This window comes from Alexandromys fortis, unplaced genomic scaffold, assembly GCF_014885135.2.
Source record: "Alexandromys fortis isolate MF-2015 unplaced genomic scaffold, M_Fortis_MF-2015_v1.1 scaffold_225, whole genome shotgun sequence".
In the NCBI taxonomy this organism is placed as follows: Eukaryota; Metazoa; Chordata; class Mammalia; order Rodentia; family Cricetidae; genus Alexandromys; species Alexandromys fortis.
The window spans coordinates 1,435,912-1,459,236 of NW_026068119.1; the positions used below are offsets into that span (position 1 = coordinate 1,435,912).

At 38.3% G+C, this 23,325-nt stretch overlaps 1 protein-coding gene across 5 annotated transcripts in view; it reads right to left on the reverse strand.

Moving 5' to 3' along the window:
- The window catches only part of Gab3 (GRB2 associated binding protein 3), a 122,519-nt gene that overhangs the window by 9,234 nt on the left and 89,960 nt on the right, over nucleotides 1–23,325 (reverse strand). For 4 of the 5 annotated variants that reach the window (XM_050124945.1, XM_050124946.1, XM_050124944.1 and 1 more), the window contains exons 3-8: nucleotides 18,169–18,388; nucleotides 17,192–17,673; nucleotides 10,558–10,613; nucleotides 9,686–9,893; nucleotides 7,851–7,932; nucleotides 5,979–6,081 (exon numbers count right to left, since the gene is read on the reverse strand). In XM_050124945.1, the coding sequence (XP_049980902.1) occupies nucleotides 5,979–6,081; nucleotides 7,851–7,932; nucleotides 9,686–9,893; nucleotides 10,558–10,613; nucleotides 17,192–17,673; nucleotides 18,169–18,388 (1,151 nt within the window). The remainder of the gene's footprint in view (nucleotides 1–5,978; nucleotides 6,082–7,850; nucleotides 7,933–9,685; nucleotides 9,894–10,557; nucleotides 10,614–17,191; nucleotides 17,674–18,168; nucleotides 18,389–23,325) is intronic. The other variant, XM_050124947.1, reaches the window with a different exon arrangement.

Genomic DNA, 23,325 nt, shown 5'->3' on the forward strand with positions numbered 1-23,325 from the left:
TTAGTTATGCACACCTAAACGGTAATATCTTTACATTTTAAGCTGGACAGTTTCGTTTTTCCCCCTTAAGGGAATGTACTGTTCACTGTAGAATATTTAACAACATTTCTTTTAATTTTTATTTATTTTTTTTTGTATGAGTGTTTAGTCTACTTTTATTTATGTGACACACACATGCTGGGTGCCCACAGAGGTCAGAAGAGAGCATCAAATTCCCTAGAACTGGAGTTACAGTTGGTATTGAGCTACAACATGGGTTCTGGAAACTGAACTGAGGTCCCCTGTAAGAACAGTTGCTCTTAACTATTGAAACATCTCTTTAGCCCCTGTAGCAGCACTTCTTAATATTTCCCACTATAAACCAATTGCACCATCTCTTTTTACTCTAGTTTTGTATCTAGACACTGACAATGACCTTTGAGGGTCAAAATCATAGTCAATTCAGAACTACTGCCCTCAAGAAAAGAAAAATTGGCAACACAACTTGCTTCAGAGCTGAGGGGACCAGAGAGCCAGCGGGAATATTCCTGCTGCTGGGCTTTCTTTCTCCCATTCTACCCTGCCCCCAAGCCTGCCTTTTCATCTGCGAGGTCCTTGGAACCCTGCAATCGACCCTGCTCCAGTACTGAGGGGACCAGAAATCAGTGTGGCGGTTTCTCAGAAAAATGGAGTCAACCTACATCAGGATCCAGCAATACCACTCTTGGGAATATACCCAAAAGATGCCCAATCATACTACAAAAGCATTTGTTCAATTATGTTAATAGCAGTATTATTTGTAATAGCCAGAACCTGGAAACAACCTAGATGCCCTTCAATGGAAGAATGGATAAAGAAAGTGTGGCACATCTACACATTAGAGTACTACTCAGCAGTAAAAAACAATGACATCTTGAATTTTGCATGCAAATGGATAGAAATAGAAAACACTATCCTGAGTGAGGTAAGCCAGACCCAAAAAGAGGAACATGGGATGTACTCACTCATATTTGGTTTCTAGCCATAAATATAGAACATTGAGCCTATAATTCGGGTTCTTAGAGACGCTAAATAAAGAGAACCCAAAGAAAAACTTATATAGATTCACCTGGAAATTGGAAGCAGACAAGATCGCCTGGCAAAAGTTGGGAGCATGGGGGGAAGAGGATAGAGGGAAGGGGAGATGGGGAGGGAGAGGGGATAAGGGAAGGGCTGGGGAGAGATTGGGGAAATGGGATGGTTGAGATGGAAGAAGCATGGATTTGGGAACAGGGAAGGAGATATCTTAATTGAGAGAGCCATTTTGGGGTTGGCAAGAGGCTTGGCTCTGGAGGGGTTCCCAGGAGTTCACAGGGATGACCCCAGCTAGGACCCTGGGCAGTGGAGAAGGTGCCTGAACTGGCCTTGTCCCATAGTCAGACTGATGAATATCTTGAATATCACCATAGAACCTTCGTCTGGCGATGGATGGAGACAGAGACAGAGACCCACATTGGAGCACTGGACTGAACTCCCAAGGTCCAGTTGAAGAAAGGAAGGAGGGAGAATATGAGCAAGGAAGTCAGGACCATGAGGGGTTCACCCACTGAGACGGTGTGCCTGAGCTAATGGGAGCTCACCAACTCCAGCTGGACTGGGAATGAATGAGCATGGGATCAAACTGAACCCTCTGAATGTGGTTGACAGTTGGGGTAGACTAAGGCGCCAATGATAATGGTACTGGGATTTGTCTCTACTGCATGTACTGGCTTTTTTGGATCCTATTATCTTTGGATGCACACCTTCCTAAGCCTGGTGTAGTGGGGAGGGCCTTGGACTTCCACAGGGCAAAGAGGAAAAGGGGAAGAGGATGGTGTGGTGGGAGTGGGAGGGAAGTGGGAGGAGGGGAGAAAGTGGGAATTTTAATTGATATTATTTTTAAAGTAATAAAAATAAAAAAAAACAACAAAAAGAAAAATCTTATCCACATAAAAGCCTGTAGAAGATTCCAAAGTTTAGGGAAAAGATGATAGAGTGAAAAGACAACTCAGAGAACTGGGAAAAGATCTATAAATTATAATTATGCACTTGATAAGTGATGGAGAAAGGTCACTGGTTCATTAATAAAGAAACTGCTTGGCCCTGATAGGTTAGAACATAGGTGGGTGGAGTAAACAGAACAGAATTCTGGGAGGAAGAGGAAGTGAGCTCAGTTGCTATGCTCCCCTCTCCTGGGCAGACACGATGAAGCTCTGACCCAGGATGGACATGGGCTAGAATCTTCCCGGTAAGCGCACCTTGGGGGTGCTACACACATTATTAGAAATGGGCTAGTCCAGGTGCGAGAGTTAGCTGAGAAGAGGCTAGATATAATGGGCCAAGCAGTGTTTAAAAGAATACAGTTTGTGTGTTGTTATTTTGGGGCATAAGCTAGCCAGACGGCCCAGCTGGGCAGCAGGAATGCAGCCCACAGCTCCTACTACAGATAAGGGTTAATGTTCATAACATAGAAGAAACACCTGAAACTCAGTAACAAAAACTAATAAAAGAAGATAACAAAATGGTAAACAAGTACATTAAAGATATATAATGTCATTACTAATTTGGAAAAGACAAATGAAACCCACTTCATATTGATTAGGGTAATTATTACAAAAAGGGGGAGAGTAAAAATGTTAAGATGTGGAGAAATTTGAAATCTTTGGGTTTTGCTAGTAGGAATGTAAAATGGCATGGTCATTGTAGAAGACAATTTTGGTGTTTCCTTAAAACATAGACTGTATGTATATGGTCCAACAATTCCACCTGTAGGCAAATACTCAAAAGATTTGAGAAAGCAGGTACTCAGATATATTTTTGTATCTGATGTTTACAGTATCATTATTCACAACAGCCCAAAGTTGGAAACAACCTATATGTCCACCAAACAGTAAGTGGACAAAGAAAATATAGTATGATCTTATTAAATAATATTCACACACATTACATATATGAATATTAAAAACACTATGCTAAATGAAAGACAGATACAAAAGAATATTGTATGCTTCTACTTTTTAAACATTTATTAGTTTGTGTGTGCACACACAGGCCACAACACACGGTTGGCTGCCTCCATATTGGAAGAAGACTCAGGTCATAACAGTTGTTGGTCAGTATCTTTATCTGTTGAGCCATCTTAACAGCGCTAGCCTTACTTTTATAAAGGACCTAGAATATAAAGATGTAAAATAGAACAGAAGTTACCAGGGACTTGGGGAAAGTGAACAGGGAGTGAGTTTTTATTGGGCACAGAGTTTGTGCTTGAAATGATAAAAATAGCCTGGAAATGAACAGTGGTGAAGTATAAGTAACATAGTTAATCATATACTTCAAAATGGTTAAAATGGCAATATTTATTTATTTATTAAAGATTTCTGCCTCCTCCCCACCACTGCCTCCCATTTTCCTCCCCCTCCCCCAATCAAGTCCCCCTCCCTTGTCAGCCCAAAGAGCAATCAGGGTTCTCTGCCCTGTGGGAAGTCCAAGGACCACCCACCTCCATCCAGGTCTAGTAAGGTGAGCATCCAAACTGCCTAGGCTCTCACAAAGCCAGTACGTGCAGTAGGATCAAAACCCATAAAATGGCAATTTTTGTGCTACATGTATTTTACTATAATAAATTGTATATTAAATAATATAAACTGTTTATAACTGTTCTACTTGCCCCTGGATTTGAAAGAGACCAAATGTTCCTCAGTGGGTGAGTGCGTAAACAAAATGTGGACAATCCATACAAGGGAATGTTACTCAGCAATGAAACAGTAGTGACATGTGTATCAATTTGGATGAATTTCAGATCATATTCTGAGTAAATTAGGCCAGACTCAAAAGTATTGTATGATTCTCTCTATGTAACATTCTTGACAATCCAAAATGATAGTTATAAAGAATAGATCAGTTGATACCAGGAGTTGGTATAAAGAGTATAAAGAGATAGAATGTGTGAATATCTGGGGTTGATGGCACAATGTTCAGCATTCTCTCTCTCTTTCTTTCTGTTTACCTCCCTCTCTTCTTCCCTCCCTCCCTCCCTCTTTCCCATCTATCTGTCTATCTAAATTCATCTATCTCTATATACCCAAACTCAGAGAACTGCAAACCAAGAAAAACTGTACCAGGGACCTCCACAACCTCCTTATTTGATTAAAATCCAAACTGGTTGTAAGCCATCATGTTAGCTGTGACTATCATACTGGGAAATTGTGTGGCACAAGGTATAAGCAAGTCATTTCAGAGTATATTGTAAACTGAAGTTAAAACAAATGCAGCTGAATGAGGTAAGACACCCCCCTCACCTTTTTCACATAGTAATTTGCTCACATCTACCATCAACCACTATTGCCTGCTCTTCAACTTCTGTGTCAATTTGTTCAGTAATACACATTCATTGACAACCTATACACATTTATGCAAGTAATCAGTATTTAACTGTGTTGTTTATGAAATTACCAGTCTTACTGTCTCAAATATCAAAAGCAAACTGCTGGTGTCTGGAATAACTTTACACTTGCTTCCATAATGTTTTAGGTTTACTTCCCTTTTCTGTTCTCCAGAGACAGAGCACAGCTGTTCAGGATCCTTTACAAGAATATTTTCTTCTAGAAGTTTCCCAAGGGCTATTACTAAATGTAAGAAATATTGGGAAGAACACAGCAGATTTATATATGAGTCACTTCCCACCTGCATATAGTTAAGTGAATCACAGCACAACTTTTATCAAATAAGACAAAATGAAGCAGTCAGCTGTTACTGTCCTAGAGGTAATCCATTTTAGACTTTTATTTTTATATAATATTTTAATACATCCTTTGAAAATTTCATAATGCACACAATGTACTTTAATCGCCTTGTCTCCTCATACATAGGAGGATAAGATTATCTTCTTAAGAGTATATATCAGTGTCTTGAACATCATCCTGGCTTAGCAGGATGGAGAAGATCTCTTCAAAACCTAATGTTTATAGTGAAATTCTCTCTGGAATTTCCCATTTCTATTTTGTGAATAGATACAGTTCTAGCTAAAGAATCCACATTAAGAGAATAGGGCAACAGGACAAAAAGAAGATATTAACACTCTTGAATTGTGAATGGCTAATCAAAGGACAAACATGTAACATCTTTACACACTCAAGTCTACAGAAAGACCCTAAAAGAAAAATCTTCAGAAAGTTCAGAGGCAGGTGTTTTTATAAAATAAAGCCTCCAAGAAACTTGTTTTCACAGCCTGGACTTTGGACATTTAGAGAATTACAAACCCATTGGAATCATACAGAACATCACAGTTTTCTGAAAAAAGAATCGGCTACCATTTCTATTTTCCATAACACAGACTTTAGGTCCTAGGTTCTCATGAAATAATGTGGACTTCAAATGGTATAAAAAGCTGAATACTGCAAGAAAGAAAACCAACTTTAAGGGAGCTGAGGCGTGGCTCTGAAGATAAAGTGCTTTGCACTCAAATGTTAGGGTCTCAGTTCAGATCTCCAGAACTCACATAAAATATAGGCATGATTACATATATCTATATTTCAGGTACAGGGTTGAGAGAAGACAGATGAATCCCTGGAATTCTCTGGCCAAGCAGCCTAGCAAATCAGTGAGCTTTGGGTTCAATGAGAGACCCTATCCTAAGATTATGGGAAAAATGGTAAGGCGAACAGAGATAATGGAAGACTCCTGATGTCAACCTTTGGCCTTCACATGTATGTGCATACACATGTGCACATGCACCAAATATGCACATATGCATACACATATACTACACACATGCACACCCTTACAATACACTTTTAAAAAGAAAAAAGTAAATTAGCTTCAAATTAATTTGCTCCCAATCTAAAAAAAAAGGGTGACCTGGTTTTACAATCAAGTGTGCTTTATGACTGAACAGAGACTTCTGAGGAATGTGCTTTTATCATAACGAACTCTCAAGATTATAGATTTGGAGAGGAAAAAGAACATAAAAAATACAAGTTTACCATTTGGATGTAGCTTTCTTCTTCTTCTTTGGAAGAAGGAGTGGCAAAAAATCTTGCAGAATTAATACCATTTCTTTGTGAAGAGAGAAAGCTGGTTCGATTGCTAAGACCAAAAAATACAGATGAAGTCAATGCAATGTCTTACAGCTGCTGTGAAACATAGCCAGGAACAGACACAGCCCTGTGGGGTTTGAGTCCTCCCCTTCCAGACATAGCTTCCTTTTGGCCCAAACAATTCTTGAAGAAGACACTTCCCAGTAGCCCTCTCCCACCCTGGAGCAAATGCTTCCCAACTATTTTTTTCCTAAGCCCATCATGTAACACATACAAATACATCTTATTTAGTAAACAACAACAAATTAAGAAAAATGCTTCAAAGTAATAAAGCTGACTGATAGAATAAAAAAAATATTCCAAAGCAAAATCTAAACAAAAAAAAAAAACAACCAGATGACAACAACCCTCCCCTTCCTTGGGGTCTTTTTGCTATCAAAGTAGCCAGAAGAATGAAAGTGTACTCATTCATCTGAAAGGACAAGAAAGACAGTATATTAATTTCTGACTTCCTTCTGAGACAGAATAACAGGCTATGTGTCTCTACAGCTCAGCCTGGAAATGAAGCTCTCTGCAGAATTCTGCTTTACAAAGTTAGCATGTCTGTGTGGGTATGGTGGTGCATCCCTTTACCTTTAATCCCAGAACACAGGAAGCAGAAAAAGGCAGATTTATGTGAGTTCAATGCCTTCATAGTCTACATAGTGAACACCAGGCCAACCAGTGCTACATAGAGAGACCCTACCTCAAAAAAAAGTTACCATGTCCTGTGGCATTTATCATGAGCTAGGAAAATGCAGCTTATAGAAGGTAAAATGAACAGGCACATGTGTGTTAAGGTTTGTGTACCTAGCCCATAAACAATCCCATTTTCTCTGAAAGTTCTTTTCTCAGATACAATTCATAAACTTGGAATTCTCTAGTTAGTAGTGCTATCTGTGCACTACTTTATTCCAATCTGACAGAATCCCTTAATTTTGTCTCCCTTGGAAGTCTGTATTAGGATTATAAAAATAGTCCATCTTTGTTGGTTCTGGAATTGAAGCATGTAAGTAATCTTGGAGTCTGTAGTTAATAATATTGGACAACTTGACTACTTCTAGAATCAACTAAAACACAAGCAGCTGGGCACAGATGTGAGGGATGTTGCTTATTCTATCATTTGAGGTGAGAAAACCCACCCTAAATCTGGGCCACACCCTGATGGCAGCTCACATAAAAAAATGTGGAATAAAGCTTTTGCATTTTTACTGCTTGCCTTCACTCTCATTAGCAAGTTCATCTATCCTGATGCTTAGGCATTCCTTCACTGGTGTTAGAACCTATTTCTTTAGGATTCTAATGGAGACTAAAGACCAGGATCTCTCTGAGAATTCCCTGGGACTCCAACACCAGATTAGAACTTTTGAGACATCTAGCATCATAGACTGAACAACTACTGTATTCCTGGCCTTCCTGTTGGGAGACAACCATTGTTGAATTACTCAGACCACATCCTGTAAAGCACTTTAACAAATTCTCTTTTAATATATACATATTTGTTCTATCAGTTCTATTTCTTTGAAAAACCCCGACTAATACAGAGCAGGATCATGCAACAAAGAAAAGAGCTCTTCAGAGAATAGGTACAGAAGGAAGAGAGAAACGTCCCCGACACTGCTATTTCCAGGCTTCAGAATCCAGAAGAACCCAGTCACATACCATCCTTTGTGGTCTAGAAACTCATGATTCTTGATCACAAGACCGACTCCTCCTTTGGCTCCCTTAAGCAAGATGAAATGAGTTTCAACCACAAGAGATCTAAGATTTGAGGCTTACCAAGGCACAGTGTGAGTCCTGGTTAGAGATGTGTGTTCTCGGATGGTGGAAAGGTTTCTCAGGTCCAAGGGAGGTGGCCGTACTATAAAAAACAGTACAGGTATTCGGTATAGTTAGTACTCAGTAATTTTAAGCAGGGAATTTAAAGATTATAAAAGTTATCATAATCCTCTTTCTTTACATGCCAAATTAGAATATACTAACAGAAATTACTGATGATGAGTGAGAAGCTTAGCATTCCATTCTTGCCTGGCTCCCTGGGGATAAGGACAACTATTGAATAAATGGTCTCATAGTATACATTTAGTCAACAAACATGTATTGGGAACTCAGTCATGAATCACAATGGAAACCAAACTGGAAACACAGTATTAACCCAATACACAGAAATCTGTAACCTCAGGAAGATCAATGTATTCCAGACACTCTACATGTCTTAAGAAGCAGAAATGATCACCAGGTTCTAAGGGTCCTCTCACCTAAATATTCTTCCTCATGTTGTTCCCTAGTTACTCATCTTCACATCTCAGTTCAATGGACCCTTTTTTGGGTGGCCTTCTCTAGCCTCCAGACAGTGCCAGATCCCACACCACAGGCCTCATGCTTTTGTTTGCTTATGCTCCATGCATTCTCCCCACAGTTTATAATGAAACGACAACTGTGATTATTTGACTGTATTTTAGAATGTGACCCCAGATGGCATGGTTTCCTTTTGGTTTGCTCAAGGCAGCAGCCTCCATATTTAGTACTTGCCTCAGTGGCCTATCTGGCTGCTTTGATATCTATTTCCTCCACTAAACTACATGAGAAGAAAACCATGCTGACAGAGACCTTCTTGCTGCCAAATTGTTTTGATGTCTCAGTGATTAAGAACACTTACTGCTCTTCCAGAGGATCCAGTTCTGTTCCCAGCACCTACATGGTAGTTCAAACTGCCTGTAACTACAATTCCAGGGGATTTGATGCTCTCTTATGGCATCTGTGGACATCGAATGCATGTGGGTCACAGAGATAAAAGCAGGCAAAATACCCACATACATAAAGGAATTTCAAAAAAAAATAAAAAGAATTCACTTTGATCTGTTTTTCTTTTTCTTTTTCTTTTTCTTATCCTTGTATGTCTATGATGCTTAGCAGATCAGAAGGGCTGCCTGGGAGTAGTAACACAGGAGCTAAAGGTTGCACTGTGAACACAGTAGTCATGTGGTTTACAGTTGAAGTCTTTCCATACCACTACCCCTGCTGACATGTGGTATCGACAGAGCAATAAGTTATAAAATGAACTTGAGTATGAAGGACATTAAGGAATTGCTGTCAAAGACTATATATAGTAGGCTGCCTTCCAGAGGACTAGCATTATACATTCAAAAGCTATTTAAATGAGATGTTTTGTGGCTTCCATTATGATTCTCACCGCTTACTCCTGGTATTTCATTATGGAAATTAAGCAAAAACTAAGCCCTCTGGTATGAACTTGAATTTGTAGGTTGCATTTTCAGAGCCTGACTGAGTACCTTTAGGTTCCCTGGCTCTTTTTATCATAACAATCTTGGAACGTAAGGTACTCCCAACATCCTAATTCTTCCCTATTTCTTTCTAATAATCTTTTTTTTTCTTTTTCTTTTTTGTTTTTCGAGACAGGGTTTCTATGTAACAGTCCTTGATCTCCTGGAACTCACTTTGTAGACCAGGCTGGCCTCAAACTCACTGAGATCTGCCTGCCTCTGCCATTGAAGTGCTGAATTAAAGGTGTGTGCCAACACTTCCTGACTCTTTCTAATAAGGAAGGAGCTTGCCCTCCTACCCAACACAACAATCCTAGTCAAATGCCTTACATTTCCTCTGGGGCTTGAGATCTCTGTTCACTGGAGGTGGCTCCAAATCTGCAGGTAACTCGGGTAGCATGCTTGAGTTCATTGGGATGTAGTCATCCTGGCTATAATGGGGCCTCAGACTAGAAACAGTGCCTTTGGGGCTCATGGGCACATAGCTGTCTTCAACAGTGAGTGAAGCTGTGGGATACATTGGCGAAAACTTACATGGCTGCAAGACAGAATAAGTATAGGTTGGAAACTATAGACCACAAATGCAAACTGATACTAGTAGGCACTATAGCTGTGCATTCAGTTTCAGTTCCAAATTACCCCCAGAGTAACTCTGAATTTTCTAGTGAAAATTGGACAAACACCTAGTCAAAATTCTGTGTCTGAATCCACATGAGAATAGATAACTCTCCAAGATCTGAAGCTAGGACACTAATAATTTTGAATTAGTGATTTGCTCTGTGGAACTTAATTATGATTATCAACTTGGCTGGATTTGGGATTCCTCGGAGATACATTTTTGGGAGTATTTCTAGAGAGATTTAACGGAAAAGGGAGATCCCACTCTGAATGTATACAGTGCCAACCTCTTTGAATCTTGGAATCCTGAACTAAATAAACCATGAAGCAAAATGAACCTTTCTCTTAAGTGGCTTTGGTCAAGTACTTTTTTCATAGCAACGAGCAAAATAACAATACATGCTTCAAGTATAATACAGTGCTTTAATAATGACCTAAATCAGTTCAAATCTTTAGGGGATTACTGAAAGAGTTCTCAGAGATTCAGAGTACCGAATCTCAGAAGACTTAAAGAAAATATCACATATAGGTCAGATTATTTCTGGTCAAACTGAAACCTAAAGGAACAAAACGGTCAAACTTACCAGATTTAAACTGAGCCGCTTATCCCTGTGTCTCAGGGACTGGCTTTGTACATCACCTGAAAGACAGAGTCTGGAGTGGTGAGTGCTACAAGACAATATCCATTGAAACTAAAATCCAAGTCTAAATCCTCCCCAGGGCCTATGCCTATAGCTCCGGAGAAGCAGGGATGCATAATACATAATTTCCATACAAAAAGCTTGCTATTAAATGTAGCTGGAAGTCAGAAACCATTCCCCAAGAGATGGAAAATGAGTCCAGATTCTAAAGATACTTATGCTGTGTAATGATTTTGGTTCTCTTCATAAATCAGAAGGAAATACAGCAAGTAATTAACAAGTATTTGCTGAATTTATTTTAAAAAAGTCTTCTGAGCTTGAATATAGTGGAGATAGACCTGTGAGTTTCAGGAGAAAATGTTTGAAATATCAATTTGTAGTAAGTAAGAAAACAAGTTTAGCATAGAACAACAGCATTGTGTTTTGCATTAAGGACTCAGTTGAGCTCTTTTGCAACCATAATCAGATACCCAGGTATGGGCGCAGGAAGACAGATATTTGAACTAATCTAGAATCAGAAACTTATTACACAGATGTGGTAGTGAAACAAAATTTAGAATAGTTGTTGAACTGAAAGAAGAAATGTCTATAAGGCATATTGAGTACTTCTTAACTCATCAAGGCCAGAATTACTCTAATACAAAGTCAAAGATATTATAAGGAAACTATAGATCAAGATATTTCATAAATATAAAGGCAAACATTCTAAAAATACTAATAAATTTGATTTGATGGTGCTTAAGAAAAATTATCTAATATGAACAAGTAGTATTTATAATAGTTATGCAAGTCTGGTTAAACATTTGAAAATCAATCATTATATTCCTCATTATTAAGTTTAAGGTATACTGTGGGGCTTTGACCCCTTTATGTATCTTGAGATTGATGAGTATGTGTAGATGTCATATAGTGGGCAGCAGATTAACACATTAACACTGGAATGGTGATAATATGAGTAAACAACATCCTCATGTTAGAAGCCTTGGAAAGACCCTAAACAATAGGTGTTCAGCCTAAAAGTCCATGCCTACCCCAAAGAGCCTGTTTAACTATGGTGCAAAATTGGGTCATGTGCATTTTTAATGTGACTTTTTTTGCTAAATAAACTTCTGATACTCAGAAAGGGCTAATAAAATTACAAATCATATCCACAGATAAAGAAAAACCATGTGACAAAATCCAATACCCATTCATGATTTTAATAAGAAAAAGGGTTTGGACAAATGGCTGAGTGTTTATTTAAGAGCAAGTTTTGCTCTTTCAAAGATCTGAGTTCAGTTTCCAGGTCCCACATCAGTGGCTCATAGGTGCTTGTAACTGCAGTTCCAAGGACAGTCAATGCCTCTGACCTCTATAGGTACCTGCACTAGCATGTACATAACCAAACACTCAAACATACACATTGTTTAAAGAAAAAGAAATCAAGAAAAGAAGGAAGAAAGAGAGGAAGGAACAGAATCTCAGTAAACTAGGAAAAAAGAGGAATGTCCTCAGCTTGGTAAAAAAAAAAGTTACAGAGCAGGGGTTGTAGCTAGTGGAAGAGTAACTGCCTAGCATGCTCAAGGCCATGAGTTTAATCTGTAGTACTAAAGAAGAAAGGTAATGAGGAACAGAAGGGATGAAGGGAGAGAAGCAGGAGGGAAGGAGGGAGGAGAGAGGAGGGGAAAGGGGAAAATGAAAGGAAGCAAGGGAAAACATACAAAGAAACCTATAGCTAATGACATAATTAGTGGTAGGAAACTCCAAACATTCATCCTAAAAATAAGAAAAAAAATCAAGGATGTTCCCTTTTCACACTGCTTTTTAACATTGTACTATGAGTACTAAAAGATGAAATATGACAAGAAAAGAAAAATATACAGATTAGGAAGGAAGAAATTAAGCTTCTCTTTGTTGCTAGGCATGGTGGTGCATGCCTATAACTCCAGCACTCAGGAGACTAAAGCAGGAGGGTTGCCAAGAGTTCAAGGCCAATCTAGGGTACATGATGAGTTTGAAGTTAGTTTGGGCAATTTAAGACTTCATGTCACAAAACACCAAAATCTCATCTCTGTTTACATAGGACATGATTAAGAAGACACATTGAAAACAATATTTTTTTCTGGAATAATAGGAACTGACACTATCTGATTTCATTATTTATTCTAATGCTATGGTAATCAAGACAGTGTCGTACTAAACGAAAACTCAGTTACTAGCCTAAGTCCATTTTATTTCACTCTGGCTCTATTTTCCCTTTCTAAATTTTTCCCTCTAACTCCCACTCTTCTTCAGGTACCTTGAATTCTAAGAAGGTCAGGGCTAATGAGCAAATGTCATTATAACAAAAGATTGAAAGTATCCCCAAGAAATGATGTGCCTCAAAGAACAGATTACTCCCATAATGTTGTCCCCCAAATGGAGGCAATTTCTCCATGAAGGGAATAGAGACAACACCCTTGAGCAGGAGCGATCATCTCATGGAAACCAGATTGTTTCCTTCGAATTATGACTGTGATAACAACTTCTCTAAAACCAGAACTGAGATAATGGTTGCTCATATCACCAGGCTGAAGAAGATTACCTACTCTGTCAGCTATCTAACATCATCATTCCCTCAGCTATGGATGCCTCAATTCTTTCTGATTTATTTCCTCTCCTATAAATTCTTAAAATTTCCTTAAGATAGACCTGGGGTCAATGAATCTATTTTTTAATCTGTTTTGTTTTCGTTTTTTTTTTTTTTGTTTGATCTAGCGTAATCCCATTGGTTAAAAATTCTTTCTCTGTCTACTTCTTTAATTAGCATATTCAAACAGGCAAGTGGAACCTAGTCCACTGGGATCCTCTCTGGAGCCTAGAATTTTTTCTTAAAACTCTGGTGAAAGAACAGACAAATATTTCAATAAACTGCAATCAAGAATGCTAAAGTAGAGCCACATAATATGTTCAGCTAAACTTTGAAAAAGAAGTGAATGCCAGTCGGGCTATGGTGGCGCACGCCTTTAATCCCGCACTCGGGAGGCAGAGGCAGGCAAATCTCTGTGAGTTCGAGACCAGTCTGGTCTACAGAGATAGTTCCAGGACAGGAACCAAAGTTACAGAGAAACCCTGTCTCGAAAAACAAAAAAAGGAAGTGAATGCTATGCACTGTAGAAAACATTATCTTTTCATCGGGTGCTGGAACAATTGAATGCCCACTTATAAAAGAAATCTAAACAGAGACCCTATACCTTTCACAAAATTAGCTCTAAGTAGATCTTAGGCTTAACTGTAAAATGAAAAACTACGGCACTGCTATTACAATAAAACAGAAGATCTTGTATCTAGTGATGAAAAAAAAGAACTGATGTCATTATTTTTCTTTAAAAAATAACACTATCAAGAGAAAGGGAAAGCAAGAACAAATTAGGAAAAGACATTTCAGAAGTAAACATCCCTGATAAAAGACTGCCATACAACACATACAAAGAACTTTTAAAATAAACAATAAAGAAAGAATCTTACTAAAAATGGGCATAACAGACATCTTACTATAGACTATGTACAAATGGCAAATAAACTTATGAGAAGATACTCTACATCACATGATATTAAGGAAATAAAAATGAAATAACCAATAGAATGGCTAGAAGTCAGACTACTGACACCACCCCATACTAGTGAAGATGTAGAGTGAAAGGAACTATAACTCCTAGCTGGTAAGAATGCAAAATTATATGATCACCTTGGAGGATAGTATGGTAGTTTTATGAAAACCTAAACCTATTTTCAACCATATGGCCCAGTGATTGAATTCCTAATTTATCCAGAGGAATTAAAAATTTATCAACATACAAAAACTGCAATAATGTTTACAATAGCTTTATTCATAAATTGATATAAGAGTTAAAAATAAGAACTGGTGTTAATACTATCTGCAAATAATATATCTATATAAAAACTTTAAAAATCTACATATTAGAAAATCTGGATATGGTGTCAAAACACAAAATCAATTTGATTTTCATACAACATCAAAAGAGACAAATAAAATGAATTTGACAATAAATATAAAATAGTAAATACATAAGAATATATTATAAGGAACTCAAAGACTTAGCAACAAAAAAAGCAAGTTATTCAACTTTAAAACGATCAAGAGTCTGGAGAGATGGTTCAGTGGTTACAATCACTAGCTGCTTGCAGAGCACTGAGGTTCAGTTCCAAGAACCTACATAGTATCTCACAACCATCTCTAACCCTAGTTTCAAAGGATCTTACACCTTCGTCTAGTCTCTGTACGCATTGCACAAACATTGTGCATAGTCATACATGCAAACAAAATACCCATACATATAAAATAAAATTAAATAAACCTTCAAAAAAGATTAATAGATATTTTCAAGAAGGCAACAGATGGCCAACAAATATATGAAAAATGTTCAACATTGTTAACCATCAGGGAAGTTCAAAATTAGATTATCAACTCAGCCCAGCTACAATAACAACCATAAAAAATCACAAGTGCTGGTAAGAATGTGGAAAAAGGAAAATACTTACCAGTTATAGGAATGTGAATTAGTGTAGAAATGATGGAAAATGTGAAGCTTTCTTCAAAAAATTAAAAATAGGCTTACTTATGATCCAGCAGTTCCAGGACTAGGATTATATGTCCAAAGGAAATGAAATCAGTTTGTCAAAGAGACAACAGCAGTCCCACAATTACTAATATATGTTAATAGCAAAATGTCCATCAACAGATAAAAGTAAAAATGTGTCATATGCATGCATGCATGCACACACATTTGCATACATACATAAGCACACACAGAATCATTTATGCACACAATGTGTACATGTATACAGTGGAAAGTCTTCAGTCACAAAAATGGGAATTTTTTAAAATTTGAATGGATATATCAAATAAAAGCAACCAGATAGAGAAAAACTGCTTCATGATCTTACATGTTAAATCTAAAGTGGTTAACCCATAAAATTTGGGCCTAGCCCTGTGGTTGCCAGGAACATGGCAGGCAGTACAAGGAAATGAGATGTTGATCAAAAGGTCTAAACTTTTAGCTACAACATAAGAAAGTTCTGAGGATCTAATGTAAAACATGGATAGTTATGGGTGTGCTAACTAATCTGTGATCATCCTTACAAATTGTATATGAATAAAAGGAGGTACAAGAATTTTCTGATTTCTATCAAGACAGGAAGAGTCAATGATTAAGAAAGTGTGATGTTGGTACAAGTTGAATTGCAGAAGACAGGAAGCAGAACCAAACTGAGACCCTTATACACATGGGTTTCATTTATGATAGAGGGAACAGAACAGCCTGTTTAATACAGGGAGCCCCATCATGGGATAGACATCCAGATGAACAAAAATGGGCCTTTCCCAATTCTGTCCCCATACAAACACCATATCCAGGTGGATGGCAAAGGAACAGGATGTCAATTTCCATTTTCCCTCTGCTTTGTCCAACCCAATTTGTTTCTACTCTTTACTGTAGTTTCATGGTCAAAACCCCTATTTTCATCTATTTTACTCTGTTTTTTTTTTTATCCAAAAGAACACAACCTGGCTGTTTCATGTTTGTCTCAAGACTGAATTCATTGTCACACTCCACAATTCTACTAGCTTTATTCACTCCACTTTCTAATTTTGGGGCTGGTGTTTCAAGACAGGGTTTCTCCATGTAACAGCTCTGGATGTCTTGGAACTCACTCTGTAGACCAGGCTGGCTTTGAACTCAGAGATCTGCCTACTTCTGCTTCCCAATTGCTGGATTAAAGTCATGCACCACTACTGTCCAGTTTTAGTTTCTAAATTTTTCTTACCAACTTCTATTTGTCCCCACTTTTTGTTACTATTCCATGCATTTAGAACCTTTGTGCAAACAGCACACAAACATTTCACTGGAGTTATCTGATATGTGATGGTTAGTTACATCATTAAAGGACTTTGTGTGCTTCCAGAGTGTCATATTTCTTAATCAGAACGAGAGATTTGAAAACGAATTCACCTTCCTTACACTTTGACTAACTCTTTTGATATATATTCTTAGTAAATAATAGTGTGGGATTGTATTTGGGAGGAAGGAGCAAGAGAAAACGAGTTTTTTTTTTAATCTGTCTAAGACCCATAGATATAAGAGAAAGGAATAAGTGAATTGGGATGCTGAATGAGACTAACAAAATTGATAAGTAATACAAGGAGCTATGATCTACAATTTTTAAGATCATTATGCAGGTGAGAAACAGAGAAGAGAATGGAATCAAACTAAAGCAAAACCACATACATGACCTTCTGTACTACATGTCTTCAAGTGACTCCAAACAAAAATCAGCAGCTCAGTCACAAATGAACAGATTACAAACTGGGCAAGGACTCACATTGGACAGGGGCTCTGGCCTTTTAAGTATCTTTACCAACCTAAGACTCTTCCCTGTTGCCAGGCTCAAAATAGGGGTGGAGGTACCGAGGAACAGGAGAGTTCTATGTGTTCTCACTGTATACTCTGCTTCATTAGGAGACTGCCATGTGGACATAAGGTATGAGTATAGTCCTTGCCTATAATTATGTACCTGAATACTAATACCCAACTCTTACCTTTCCATGACCCGACATGGTCTAAACCAGAGAGAGAGATTCTTCTTGGTACCATAGTGTACCCTGGCTTCTTGCTACTGCGGTACCCAGTCAACAGGAGCTGATCTTCCTGGCGCCGTTCAGAGAGATAACTTGGCTTAGGAGGGCGAGGAGGTGGAGTATTGGACATAATGCTTAGTTCTTTTGCCCCACTGGGTAAGGAAACTTGCTTTTTCTCTACATGAATTATGGGATTTAAAGAAGACTCTAGAAATGGTGAAGAAGACATGTGGTTCCTGGATGGAACATTGATTTCTCTATTCCAGATTAGAGCAGGCTGGGGCCTTGTGGAAGGCACATCCTGAGATCCATTCCCTTGGTGTAGGGGTTGGATCAAAGTATTAGAGGTAAATGGCTGCAGACCATCAAGAAAAACATCATCAAAAGAAGTCTGTTCCAATGAACGATCTGAATTTGACCAGCTATCGCATCTGGTGGGAAGACTGAAGAAAGAAAAGCATATAAATTTGATTGATATATGGACATCCACACACAAAATCCACATATACCTCATTCTAAGTTGCCATATGCCACCCTTTTTCTACTTGTAGAGACATTCTTTTTATAATACACATTTATGCCAACTCCTTAGTGCAGAAAAAAAGTTTGCGGGGTTTTTCATCCTATATAGCATCAGATGAGTAGGAAATGCAAAGTGAGAAATGAAAGCCACAATGCAGAAACCCATGACTCATTTTATTTAGAATACTACTTCATCTTTAATAGTGATATTGATAATGATCTGCCCTCATTCTTTGCAGTAGTAAAAAAGAGATGAGAGTATACCCATCTACTAGAAAACATTGTTGCTAAACTGACTTATTTGTCTATGTTCTTTCAGCACATCTCAGATACAGACTCTGCAAAAGTCAGTGTGAGCTCTATGAACAGAGTAGAACATTCTAGAAGGCCCAACTGAGTCCCAAAAGTAAGCATACCTGGTATGGTGTAGTCTTCCAGTCTCACAGTTGGACAGGATCAGATAATCAGGAAGGAAGAGAAACGCTGACTCACTTCTGTTTTCCTCAGTGGATACTGTATTAGTGTTTGGGTCATCTTTTGGCAAGGCAGAGTTGGCAACATGGGCGGTATGAAGTGAACTGGCAGTGGATGGCTGGAGGGAGGAGGGCATGGGAGAGAGACTCTCCACAGAATCTGCTGGAAAAATCATTTCCCAGGTTAGTGTTTTAAGAATGACTATAACACTCACTCAGTTTCTCAAATAGTATCCAAAAACCAAATAGAAGATGCAAATCACAGCTGGTGTTTGTACTGGTGGAGGCAACCATTTCCTCAAGCTATAAACAATGTCTGGGAAAGAGGACCAGTGTTCCAAGAGTGAAGTGTTGAATCAATTAAGAGAAAACAAAACAAAACAAAAAAACTCAAACAAGCATTCTTGGCTTGAAAACCTGCAGTTCAATAGTCTACATACAGCTTAACAGTCCTCAGCAGCAGAGTTGAATCACTCAATAAATATACATATTTATGTGCATATGCATTTAATGCATTTATACATAACAAGTCTATATGTATATACTAATATACATATATGCATTTAGGCATATAAATATTACGATTTGGATATGTCTCTCCCCTCCAAAAGGCTCATATGTTGGAACTCTGATACTGAGTATTGAATCCAATCACTGAAAAGTGACTGGATCATTTATATTTCCATTTAAGAATGGATCAATCTACTGAGGAATTGATAATTTGATAGCATTATTTGGAGATTGTGGAAGCTTTTGAAGGTAGGGCCTCCTTTAAGGAAACAGGTCACTAGAGAGGCATATAGGGGGGCTGTATTCCATCTTACCCCCACTTCCTTCCTGTCTATAACAAGGCAAGCAGCTTCTGCTAAACTCTTCTACTGCTATAATATTCCGTTTTATCTCAGGTCCAAAGCAATGGAGCCAGTCGACCATGGTTTGAAACTTCTGAACTGGTGAGTAAAATATGAAAATTTCTACTTTCAATTTGTGTCATGTATTTGCCACAGCAACAAAAATCTGACTAACACAGAAAATTGACACTAGGGGAGGGGTGTTACCATAATTGTTCCTGAATATGTGGTTCAGATGCCTCTGGAACTGATTTATGCGAAGATTTTGGGAATTTCGAGACCTGAGGTAAAGAAGATCTGGAATTCTGTAAGCAGAACTTCATGATGACTCTAGTGGGAACTTAGAAAATAAGAATCTTGTAAGAGTCCAGACAGAAAAGACTATACTCATGAGATATCACAAGAGAATGAAGATTCTTCTGGGGAAAGAATTAGAGTTCATGTTGCATAGTGGAAAAGAACATTACTGCATTGTCATGCCCTGAGACTTTGTGGAAGGCAGAACACAAAGGGCAACATAACGTTCACTCTATTCTACAAGGGTTGCAGGCTGATTTTAGTCAGGTTTACAATAAGAACCAGGGAACATAAAGCAAAATGCAAGAACTGAGTTTTTTGTTGTTTCATTTTATTTTTAATTTTAGTTTTATTTTAGTATATAGGTGTTTTGTCTATCTGTATGTCTGTGCACTATGTGTGTGTGCAGTGCTTGAGAAGGCCAGAAGAGAGTATCAACCCCCCTTCCAGATCTGTAGTTACAAATTGTTGTTAGCTGCTATGTGGGTGCTTGAAATCAACCCAAGTTTTCTGTAAGATCAGCCAGTGCTCTTGAGTGTTGAGCCATCTCTCTAACTTCAGCAAAGACTTAAAAATGCTTCAGTTTGGCCTGAAACATGCATATAAAGTTGTAATTAAAAAGTCATGATTTTAAAAAAGATTAGCATCATTTAAAAGAAATTAGATGTAGGGTGTGTAGGTCAGTGATGGAGCACATGCCTACCAAAACCAAGGCCCTATTCCCAATCCCCAAATTTGTAGCAGTGACAACAAAAATGTTAGGTACTTTGCATAAGAAAAATAGGAAAGATGTCTTAATGATACCTCAGGAATCATTGTGATCCAACTATTACAGGTCTAAAAATGTAAAGGTGCAAACTCATTTGAAAGACTTTCCCTTGAGAAGAGAGTTCTACCCAAGTTCAATTGCCTGGTTATCTGGATATTGCTACAGCCATGTTTCAAGGAGAACTACCTACCATTATGAACTGATGTCAGACACTAGCATCATTCATAAGAATGTAAGAGTCTTAGGGTCTTGGAGATGTCGATCTAGATTTCAAAGAAAAGCCGGAGAAACCAGACAATGTGTATTAGGGTCAGAATCTTTGGGAGGAGCCCATGAAAGGACAATGTATAAGGCTATGAGAATGAAGCTGAAGATAAAAGGGAGAACCCAAGAAGCTGGAAATCATGAAGTCAAGAACATGAAACATCTACAGAATGGCATTGTGGGGGCTGGAGAGATGGCTCAGCAGTTAAGAGCACTGACTGCTCTTCCAGAGGACCCAGGTTCAATTCCTAGCACCCACATGGCATCTTACAACTCTCTGTACCTCCACTTCCAGGGAACCTGACACTCTCATTCACATAGACTATATGCAGGAAAATACTAATGCACACAAAAATAAGTTAAAATTAAAAAGAAAGGCACTGGGAGCAAACTAGGGAGGAAACCACATGGGCTGTAGCTGACAAGGCTACAGTGCCATGGCTCTCCAAACCCTGAGGAACTCACATCACCATACCCTATGCTCCAGCTGATGGATATGGAGCTATAGGATTTAATACTTGACTTTCTGGGTTTTGACTTTGCTTGGGTCCCATCCCTCCTTTCTTATGCCCCCATCCTGTCTCTTTTGGAGTGGTAATGTTTACTGCCAATAGATGTTGGGAGTATGTAATTTTTTATGGGGGTTCACAGAGAAGAGATTGCCTCCCGTCTCCATATAAGACTTTGTACTTGGATTGATTTTTGAGCAATGCTGAATCTGTTGACGATTTGAGAAAAGAATTTGAATTATTTTGGTTGTACACAGGATAGTCAAAGGATGTGATTATGATCATGTTACTGTCTTTATTTGGAGTTTAAATATGGTTTGGGGAGATTTAATAGGGTATCAAATAGAAAGGACTTGTAATATTAATTGTATCGACTTTACTGGACTGAAAAATGACTAAAAGGTTATTCAGGCACAGTTCTGAGTATAAGCATTTTTACATTTTCACAAATGGTTAAGGGGAGAAATGTGTGTACATCATCCAGCGAACTAGAGTCCTGGATGGAACAAAAAGAGAAGAAAGAAGCCCACAAGTATAGGCACGCATTCCCTTTGTTTCTGGCTGTGAAGTGAGTAACTGTGATGAGCATATTTTCTTGTGGCTATCATCTTCTGTCTTACAACAGGCCCACAGCAATAGGCCTACAAAGGATCCAAGCAATCATGGACTGAAACCACCAGCTAAAATAAATTTGCCCCCTTTTGTGTTTGCCACTGCATCAAAAAGTCCAACATATTCTATATACATAAATACATGTTCTAGTTATCAATGACAGGTTCTCGTTATCTGTTTTCTTCAGGTATCCTATATTGTAAAGTAGAGATGACAACAGCACATCTGGCACAGAGTCATAGGGAAGATACAATGTTGCCTAGACTGTGGCTAATAAAGACAGAAGCAAATGCTATACAGTTGTTTCTTCTTATTGTACTTTCCCTTTCTATTGTTTTATTTACCTGAAATCAATCTTAGTCTGAAACCATGAAATGGAAAATTTCAGAAATAAGGAAGTAGTATGTTTTCTTTAAAAAAATGTGTGTTTATGTATGTGTGTGTACATGTTCATGCAAATGCGTGTGTATGTGCGTGTGTGTGTGTGTGTGTGCAGTGAATATTAAGGCTAAAAGAAGAGATCTTTGGGTCTCTTAGATCTGGAGTTACAGGGAGTTATGAGATGCCAGAGCAGTGTACACTTTTCACTACTGAGGCATCTCTTCAGTCCCAGAAGTCATAAATTTGAAATTCTGAGGCATTATGATAAATTTTTGTGCATACACTATGTTCTGTCTGGGATTTTAATCTTCTCTCTGTCCAGTATATGCAACAGTCTACACTAATGTGGCCGGGCGGTGGTGGCACACGCCTTTAATCCCAGCACTTGGGAGGCAGAGGCAGGCGGATCTCTATGAGTTCGAGACCAGCCTGGTCTACAAGAGCTAGTTCCAGGACAGGCTCCAAAACCACAGAGAAACCCTGTCTCGAAAAAACAAACAAACAAAAAAATAACTTTAATGTGTAAGAGTAATGATCCCAGTAATAGAACTGTGTTAAATAAATGTCATAAAGAGCTTCTGTTAGTACAAACAAGTGACATATTTTCACTTAATATGAAAAAATCTTATATTAAGTTTGCAAGATTGACATAGGAATGAACCTTCTATTCATAAAATTGTGAAGAAAAATAGGTATTTATTTTGCTCTCCCACTTCAAAATGAAAAAGTTTCTGGTGACAGTCATAATGTATGATAAACACTTATGTAAGATAGAAAGGCATTAAATGTGTGTGTATATACTTAGAGAATATGATATACCATCGAAAATAGAGACTCGCACTTTCTGAGGCTTCAGGCATCTAGTAGAGATTTTGAAATCCAACACCTGTGAATAAAAGGGGCTGCTGCATATGGAAAGTTGCAAGAAAGCCTTTATATCATGGATTTCAGGTGAAAAGAACTTGACCTTTACATTTTTCTAAAAACAGAGGGAATAAAAGGAGTTGTGGGGAAGTTTCTTGGTTTCTTCCAACTCCATAACAGGGCAGGGTTGTCTAGGTTCTTCCTGGTTCTTTATTCCTGTTCCTTTTGGAGTCACTGAGAAATATCCTACTATATATGTTTTGGGACAACTGCTGGATGAAAAAAGAAGGAGGAGACACATTCGAGTGTGCGTGAAAAAAATAGATGTAAAAGTTTGGGTAAACCACCCCTCTTGCCCGTGCCACCTGTGATGGGTGAAGGAGCTGGCCCTCCCCCTTACCAATTGCAGCACTCAGGGAAAGTGGTCTCTGATCCTTGCCTGGGACAGCACAATAGAGCTGACCCTACAGACAAGGGGGTGTGGACAAACTGGCTAGAAAGTGAGTATGGAAGATCTGGCCCCACCCCTCATCTGCCACATAGTAGCATCCCA